The sequence below is a fragment of the Fonticula alba genome (genome assembly GCF_000388065.1).
Source record: "Fonticula alba strain ATCC 38817 unplaced genomic scaffold supercont2.10, whole genome shotgun sequence".
Classification (NCBI taxonomy): Eukaryota; order Rotosphaerida; family Fonticulaceae; genus Fonticula; species Fonticula alba.
Genome location: NW_009242980.1, coordinates 99,231 through 107,170, shown reverse-complemented (window position 1 = coordinate 107,170; position 7,940 = coordinate 99,231). Strand labels below are relative to the sequence as shown.

At 72.6% G+C, this 7,940-nt stretch overlaps 3 protein-coding genes across 3 annotated transcripts in view; all 3 read right to left on the bottom strand.

The window, feature by feature from the left end:
* H696_05340 (hypothetical protein) overlaps window positions 1-5,517 on the bottom strand; it is an 8,354-nt gene extending 2,837 nt beyond the window's left edge. The window contains exons 1-5 of the mRNA XM_009499187.1: window positions 5,252-5,517; window positions 4,767-5,059; window positions 4,444-4,564; window positions 3,900-4,360; window positions 35-3,805 (exon numbers count right to left, since the gene is read on the bottom strand). Of these exons, the coding sequence (XP_009497462.1) occupies window positions 35-3,805; window positions 3,900-4,360; window positions 4,444-4,564; window positions 4,767-5,059; window positions 5,252-5,359 (4,754 nt within the window). The 5' untranslated portion in view covers window positions 5,360-5,517. The remainder of the gene's footprint in view (window positions 1-34; window positions 3,806-3,899; window positions 4,361-4,443; window positions 4,565-4,766; window positions 5,060-5,251) is intronic.
* Window positions 5,518-6,628: 1,111 nt separating this feature from the next.
* H696_05339 (hypothetical protein) lies at window positions 6,629-6,844 on the bottom strand (the record flags this gene model as incomplete). Its single annotated transcript, XM_009499186.1, has 1 exon — window positions 6,629-6,844. The coding sequence occupies one exon, from the start codon at window positions 6,842-6,844 to the stop codon at window positions 6,629-6,631; it is 216 nt and encodes a 71-aa protein (XP_009497461.1).
* Window positions 6,845-6,871: 27 nt separating this feature from the next.
* The window catches only part of H696_05338 (hypothetical protein), a gene marked incomplete at both ends in the record, with an annotated part of 1,944 nt that continues 875 nt past the window's right edge, over window positions 6,872-7,940 (bottom strand). Inside the window, 4 exons of the mRNA XM_009499185.1 lie at window positions 6,872-6,913; window positions 7,172-7,255; window positions 7,351-7,419; window positions 7,579-7,886. Coding sequence (XP_009497460.1) covers window positions 6,872-6,913; window positions 7,172-7,255; window positions 7,351-7,419; window positions 7,579-7,886 — 503 coding nt within the window. The remainder of the gene's footprint in view (window positions 6,914-7,171; window positions 7,256-7,350; window positions 7,420-7,578; window positions 7,887-7,940) is intronic.

Here is a 7,940-nt window from a genome sequence, read left to right as displayed (position 1 = left end):
GGAAGAGGGGGAGGGGGGGAGGGGGGGGACGCACGCCAGGATGGCAGGCAGCTGGGCCAGCGCGTGGGCCGAGGTGAAGGCCTGCAGCGACTCGGCCAGCAGGCCCTGGCGGAAGTAGGCCAGCCCGAGGCCGGTCAGCCAGCCAATGTGGTCGATGCGCAGGAGCTCCGGGGCCGGAGGCTGGAGCGGGGCGGCCGGGTCCGGCGCGACGCCGGCCGCGCCGAAGAGAGCCAGCCGATAGTGCTCGGCCGCGCCCGGGGCATCCCCCAGCAGGAGCATGATGCGGCCCATGTCGGCGAAGAGGCGCAGGTGGGTGGCGGCCACGGTGGCGGCAAGGGCCTGGCCGGGGGCCGGGCCGACCAGGGCCAGCGCCCCGGCGGCCCGGTGGTACCCGGTGGCCGCGGCCTCCAGCAAGCCGCGCCACTCATTGAGGCAGCCGGACACCAGGCCCAGCAGGGCGAAGGAAAAGTGCACGGCGGCGGCCGGGGCCGAGGCGGCGGCCGGCAGGGGCACCGGCGCCGCGGCCAGGGCCCGCTGCAGGGCATGCAGGGTGGCCGTCAGCAGGCTGCCGGGCAGGGCCCGGGCCAGGTTCGGCCGGTACCGCGGGTCGGGGTCGGCCATGCTGGCATCCCGGGCGAAGTGCCCCTGGATCCGGCGCAGGACCAGCCCGCCCAGCAGGCGGGCCGCGTCCGGGAACCGGTGCTCCGAGAGGATGCACGCCTGGAGCAGGGCCGACACCGGGTCGATGTCGATGGTCCCCGGGGCCAGGGTGGCCAGGTACCCGAGCCCGGCCCAGCAGAGGGGGTTCGAGTGGTTGAGCACGCGCGAGTGTTGCAGCGCCTCCGTGGCCAGGGCCAGCAGCCGGGCCACCGGCGGGCTGGCGAGCGTCAGCCCGCCCGCCGGGCCGACCGCCCGCACGGCCACCAGCAGGTACAGCGCACCGAGGTAGGCACTGGCATGGGCCTGGCCGGTGACATCGCCGGCCTCGCCGAAGAGGGCCTGCGCCTGGCCGAAGGCCGCCTGGGCCTGGGCCAGGTGCAGCGGCGCCGGGGAAGACGGCGCCCCGGCCGGGAGCCGGGCATATTGCGCGGCCTTCACCACGCCGGTGGTGAGCCAGAGCTGGGCCACCAGCCGCACGAGCCCCAGCCCCAGGAGAGTGCGATACTCGGTGGTCTGCTCGGGAGCCAGGCCAGTGGGCATGGCCCCGGCCAGGGCCCGCTCCAGCAGAGCCCCGGCCGTGGCCAGGCACCGGTCGACCACGGCCACCCCCCCGGCCCCGGCGGTGGGGGTCACATCGCCGGCCAGGCCCAGCTCGGCCAGCTGCATGCGCGACAGGCCGAACAGGTCGGACGCCAAGTCATGCAGGGCCGCGCAGGCCTCCGGCGCGGTGGGGCTGGTGGCCAGCTGGGCCCGGCGACACAGGACCCCGGCATAGGCCCCGAAGACGGCCCCGGCGTAGGCGGCCGCGGCCGGGGCCTCGGCCGCCAGGGCGGCCGCCCGCGATGAGGCCGACAGCAGCGCCTCATCCAGGCCCGGGTCCCAGCGACAAATGCCGGCATGCATGGCCGACAATTGGGCCAGCCGGTGGAAGTGGGCCAGCTCCGCGGTCAGCAGGCAGGGCTCCGGCTGGTCGGCGGTGGGGACATCCGCCGGGCCGGTGGAGAGGAAGGCCCCGGCATGGGTGTCCTGGCCGAGGGTGGCCGGCGGCAGGCCGGCCAGCCCCGGCGACCGGAAGACCTCGCAAATGTCGGCGGCCAACTTCCACAGGGGAAGGGCACCGGTGGCCCGGGCGGCCGGGGGGTGCTCCCCGGCGGCCGACCCGCGGTGCAGGTCCAACTCCAGGGCCGCGATGGCCGAGTAGAGGGCCGGCCCGAGGCAGGACCGAGCGGTGACATTGCACCGGCCGCTGGCCAGCAGATCGCGCGCCAGGACCAGCAGGCTCTCCGCCCGGGAGGCCAGCCAGACGGTGGCAAAGCCGCGGCCAAAGTCCCGGGCCAGGGCCGCGGCCGGCAGGTAGGCATGCGGCCCGGCGGCCACCCGCTGGCGCAGGCCATCCGGCAGGACGGAGTGCAGGGCCGCCAGGGCCTCGGTCGGCTGGAAGGCCTCCCGCAGGGAAGCCGCCTGGGAGAGGGCCACGCCGATGCGCAAGCCGAGGACCTTGGAGGCCAGCTCGGCGGCCGAGGGCTGGGGCAGCCACCAGGTCAGGCGGTCGTCCATGGCGGCGGCGGCGGCGGCGACGGCGGCGGTGGTGCCGGGGGCGGTGCTGGCATCGGCGATGCGCAGCGACAGGGACTCCAGCAACTTGGCGCAGGACTCCAGCGACCGGAGGCCGGACGAATGCCGGCCCATGCGCCGGTGGAGCTCGCCGATGTTCAGCCACACCGAGGCCGCGTCCAGCAGCTGGACGGTGGTCATGGTGCCGGGGTCGCGGTCGGGCAGCGCGCGCAGGGCATGCTCCAGATACATCAGGGCCTGGGGCAGGGCATCGCGGTCGCCATCCTTCAGCCGGTATCGCGCCAGCGGCAGCCACACCCAGCTGGCATGGGCACGGGCGAATTGCTCCAGCAGGACCACCGCCTCGGCCGGCTGCAGGCCCGGCTCGGACAGGAAGAAGAGCAACTGCGAGGTGGTGCCATTGCCGGGGGCACCGAGCTCCACGGCCTTGGAAAGACAGCGGACGGCCCGCTCGCGGTCGGCCTCCACCTGCCAGTACCACCGGGCCAGGATGGCCATCAGCGAGCCATGGCCATGGGCCGGGGCACTGCGCAGGGCCAGCAGCACCGGCCCGATGATGGTGGCCTTGTCGGCCGGGGTGCACGGGCGCCCGGCCAGGTGGGCCAGAGCCACCACCGACGCCAGCCGGGCCAGCTGGTCGACCGAGGCGGCGGGGGCGGCCGGGTCGGCCGTGTCGGCCTGGGCGGCGTGCAGGCGCATGGCCGCATCGGCCACGGCCATGCTCCGGTCCAGGCGGCCGATGCACCGGCTGGCCGAGGCCAAGTCCAGCAGGTAGTCCAGCCGGTCGGGGTACCACTGGACCAGGCGCTCCAGCACCACATAGGCGAAGCGGTTGAGGGAAATGATGCGCAGGCAGCAGGCAAAGAGGTACAGCAGCCGGGCCATGTCGTCGGTGGGCCGGGCCTCGGGCAGGGTTTCCGTGCGGAAGAGCGTGCGCCGGAGCTCGGTGAAGGAGTCCGGCACCTCGGCCAGGAAGGCCAGGTAGGTGGACCGGAGCTCCTTCTGCATGCTGGCCAGGGTCCGGCCCTCGACCGCGGGCAGGCAGTCGTCCGAGGTCTCGGCCCACTCGCCCAGGGCCAGGTACTGGTTGTAGAAGGTCGCGATGTCCGTGTGAATGGAGGAGCATGCCAGCTCGGTGAACAGGTCCAGCAGGGGGTTGTCGGCCAGCTGGCCGGTGGCCTCGGCCAGGGAGCCGGCCGCCAGGTCGGCCAGGGCCCGCAGGCAGTTCGACCGCTCGACGCGGTCGGGGATCAGCTCCGGCAGCTTGATCTGCTGCCGGGCCCGGGAGGCGGTGACGATGGCCAGCAGCCGCAGCACCAGGGCAAAGTGGCTGCCGAGGAAGCGCCTTTCGGCCGGGATCGACTCGTGCAGGTGGCCCTCGTAGGTGAGCTCGGCCAGGGGCTTGCTGTCGCCGGTCTCCAGGAAGACCATGGTGGCCTCCAGGGCGGCCAGGCTGTCGGTCAGGTGCTTGCGGTTGCGGACGGCCCCGGCCGGGGCTTCGGCCAGCCGGCGCTGGGCCATGTGAACCAGCGGCAGCAATGATCCGGTCTGGCTGAGGGGGGTTGACATGCTGCGCGGGGGGGGGGGGGGGGGGGGGGGGGGGGGGGGGGGGGGGGGGGGGGGGGGGGGGCCGTGCAGGGGGGGCGGAGGGGAGTCCCACGCACAGGGCCAGGGTCAGCTTCCAGTGGAGGACCAGCGGCTGCATGTCCAACGAGGCCGGGGCCCGGCTGGCCTCGTTGAGCAGGGCCAGGAGCCGGAGCTGGAAGTCATAGAGCGGGTGCTCCTGGGGCAGGAGGATGGCGAAGAAGACATGCGTCGACAGGAGCGCCATGAAGGCTTGGATGTTGGCCCGGCCGGCCGGGGTGTCGTTGGCGGATCCCGGCTCGGCGGCCATGGTCTCCAGCACCAGCTCCATGGCGCCGGTCTGGGCCAGGGCCTCCAGGTGGCCGATCGTCACGGGGAGCATCTGCGCCGGGACCATGGTGACGACGAAGTTCTGCGTGGGCATGGACATCAGCTGCACGGCCAGGAGATCGTCGCGGATGGCCGCGTCGCCGAGGATCGGGTGGGCTGCCACCTCGGGGAAGAGGGCCGTCGCGCGGAGCTCCCCCAGGCATCGGATGGCCTGCGGTCCGGGCGTGGCCACCGGGCAAGGGGGTTAGAGAGGGGGCCCCAGGCATCGGGGTGGAAGTGGAGGCAGGGGCGCACCGAGGCCTGCATCAGCACGGAGAGCCGCTCGACGGGGGCGTCGGCCGGGGCATTGTCATCCAGGGAGAGGATGGTATTGCGCAGGCTGATGGCCACCTCGACGGCCTGGTCGAGGGTGTTGCTGCATTGCATTGAGGGGGGGGGAGGGGAGGGGAGGGGGGGACGGGAGGGTCAGCGATGGGCCGGAGGGGGGCCGTGCGCATGGCGCAGCATGCCGACGAGGGTGCGCGCGCGCGCGCGTGTGTGTGTGTGCGGGCGGGCGGGCGGGTGTCCATGCATGTGCGCGTCGGCATCGGCGACCTGGCAGGGGTGCACACACGCACCTCCGGATCAGGTTGTTGCGCAGGTCCCGCATGGGCTTGAAGAGGCGCCGTCGAGCCTTCACATCGAAGGGCTGCCCGCGACCACGCTGATGCTCCGGGACCTGGGGGAGCTCATTCTCGTGGATGGATCGCAGCACCTTGATCTTGGCTCGGCAGAGACCGGAGTCGTGCGGGTACAAGGCGCCGGCGCGCGTGAGGGTGAGGATGGCATCCTCCAGCTTGCCCTGGTCCACTTGCACGCGACTGAGCAGGATCAGAGCAGGCAAGAAGCGCCTGTTCCGCTTGAGGATCGCCTGTGTGGGGTGGGGGGGAGAGGGGGCACGATTGAAGGCGCAGGGGCTGTTAGGGGACAGGGTGCGCGCGCGCGCGCGCGCGCGTGCAAGAGAGAGAGGGAGAGGAAGAGGGAGAGAGCGAGAGCGGGAGAGGGGGGGAGAGATGCACAAGGCGCTTGTGGGTGCAGGCAACGGGCAGGTGGATGGGCGTACATTGCACCCAGACACGGCATCATCCAGTTGGCCACGGTCAAAGGCCTTGCGAGCGCTCTTGAACACGTCCTTGATATCGGGCAACGGGGCGGGGCGCTGGCCGTTCATTGCCAAATCGTCAGGGAGGCGGGCGGGGCCCGGAGGAACAGGTCGGGGGAAGGGAGGTGGGCGGTGGGGGAGGGGAGGAAGACCGGGGGAAGTGGAGCAGATGGGTGTCGAGAGGAGTCACAAGGGGGGAGGGGGGTGGGAGCGGAGTGTGTTGTCTGTGGCCGGGGGGGGGGGGCCGGGAGATTGGAAGACAGAGGCGGCTTTTCGGGGGGAGGGGTGCCGAGGCGGGGACGGGGGGCGGGACGCGCGCCGGCACTTTGGCGCCCCCCAGGCCAAAAGGGCCCGGGTGACGCAACGCCAGCGTCAACAAGCGGGCGGCGGGGATGCCTCCGGCGTTGGGGGGACGGGGGCGAACGGGGGCGCGGGCCGGCTCGGCCCGGAGACACAGCCGCGCAGCCCGAACGAAGGCGCCGCGCTGCGTGCCTAGGCTCGCCGGGCCCGGCGGGGTCAGGACGCTCCGAGAGCCGGGAGAAGGGGCGTGGTGGAACCCGCGTAGGCATGGCAGCACATCGGCGCGCGCGCGCGCACACGCACACACGCACTCGTAGACGGTGTGTCCAACGTGCCGCCGCCGCCGCCGCCGCCGCCGCCACCGCCGCCGCCGCCGCCGCCGCCGCCGCCGCCAACACAGCAGGCAAACAAGCTGTGGGCGGGGAGAAAAAAGATGGGGATGGAGTCTCGGCCACATCGAGACGGACGGATCACGTGGACGCATGTTGCGCGATTGGCCCCCGCCTAGTAGACCGCCCGCCCGGGCTCGTGCGAGCGCCGCCCAAAGAGGGAAGGGGGCGCGCGCGCGCGCGCGGAGGTGCCCGCAAGATCTCGTCCTCGCCCTCGGCCCATCGATGCATGGGCGTGGGTCGGGCGCGGTCTCGATAAAGAGAATGGGACGGGGATGTCCGAGCAAACACGTCCCCGCGCACGCAGCCGACCAGGCAACAGAGAGAGGGGGGGGGGGACGGGAGGGGACGGAATGCACCGCTGTGCCATTCCTCCCTCCGGAGGAAGCGCCCTCTCGAAAAGGAGAACACAGTAGCGCGCTCCCCCAGGCTGGCCGTCGCGCTGGAAGTAAAGAGCCGCCTCTCTGCGGCTTGGCCCGGAGCAGCCCTGTGGGAGCAGGAGGGGGGGGGGGGGGAAGGCTTTCATTTGGGTGTATTTGTGTTCCGGTCCCATGGAGGGGGGAGGAGGGGCACCGAGGGTGTAGGGCGGTGCACATGTGCAGTGTGGGGGAGAGGGACGAAGGGGGCACCGCCGGCGCACACACGGACATTAGGGGATGTCGGTGACGAGGCCATTGTCTGGGACCGGCTCGGAGGAGCTGGCGGCACTGGTGGTGATGCCGGCGTTGGTGGCGGCCTCCTCGATGCGGGGAAGGAGGGCGTCGATGCTGGACAGAGCCTGGAGGTGGTAGGCGCGGATGGCATTCAGCAGGACGACCAGGCACCGGACAGCGGTGGCGGTGCACACGCGCAGGCAGTGCTCCATCCGAGCCTCGGCGTCGCTGGACGCCTCCTAGCAGCCGAGTTGGGCCATATCCAGGTCGACCCTGGACTCCTGGCCGGGGGAGGGCCAGGGGGGGGGAGGGGGGGGGAGGCATCGGCAAGAGGGCCCGCAGCAGCGGGAAGGCACGAGGAGGAGGGCAAGGGCGGTAACGATCGGGGCGCACTTTTCTCCGAAGGTCCGGTGAGAGGGAGAGACACTGCCGTGCCGCCGCAGAGGGGGGGGGAGGGGGGGGGGGGCAGATGCGGGGGTCAGCTCAAGGTGCCGAGGCAATGCAGGGGCCCCAGCGGGGGCGGGGGACAGTGTGCGCACCTCGGAGGAGGCGCGGTTGGGGTTGACACGGGACTTGACGGCATCCAGTTCGAGGCGGGCGTTGACCGCGGTGCGGCAGGTGTTCTGGGCCGGGTGTTGGGAGGGGGGGTCAGGAAACGGCGTCATGCGAGGTGTGTGCGGGGGGGGGCAACCGAGCGAGAGGGAGGAAGCGTGCGTACAAGGGCGCTGGTGATGAGCTCGAGGGAGTCCTGCAGCGGGGCCACAACCTGGTTGATGATCTCGGCGTTCTATGAGCGCACACACGAGCATGGTGCATGGGTGGTGGGCGGGTGGGCCGATGGACGGTGAATGTGCGTGCGTGTGTGTTAGAGTGCGGCCGGGCCTGCGACCATGCGCGCGGGGTGATCGAGGAGGGGAAATGGCACGGCACGCCCCGGCACGCGTACCAGCTTGGCGTGGGCCGTGCCGAAGGACTCCTGGATGCTGGCCAGATGCTGGCAGGCCTGGGCCATGGCGCGAGCGCCCTTGTCGATGGCGGAATCCGGCATCGGGGTCTCCGGCGACAGGGACAGCGTGGCCTGGGTCTGGGAGATGGGGGCCGTGCCAAGCAGGACCCCGGCCACATGGGAGAACTGCGCGGCCACGGCCTTGGCATGCTGGGCGTTGGAGGTCTCGGCCGGGGCGCTGGTGGCCTGGGCGTTGGACCCGTCAAGGAGGCTGGAGATGCCGCCGATGACGCGCTTCACGGGGACCACTGTGGTGGTGGCGGTGGCGGCGGCGGCGGCGGCGGCGGCGGCGGCGGCGGCGG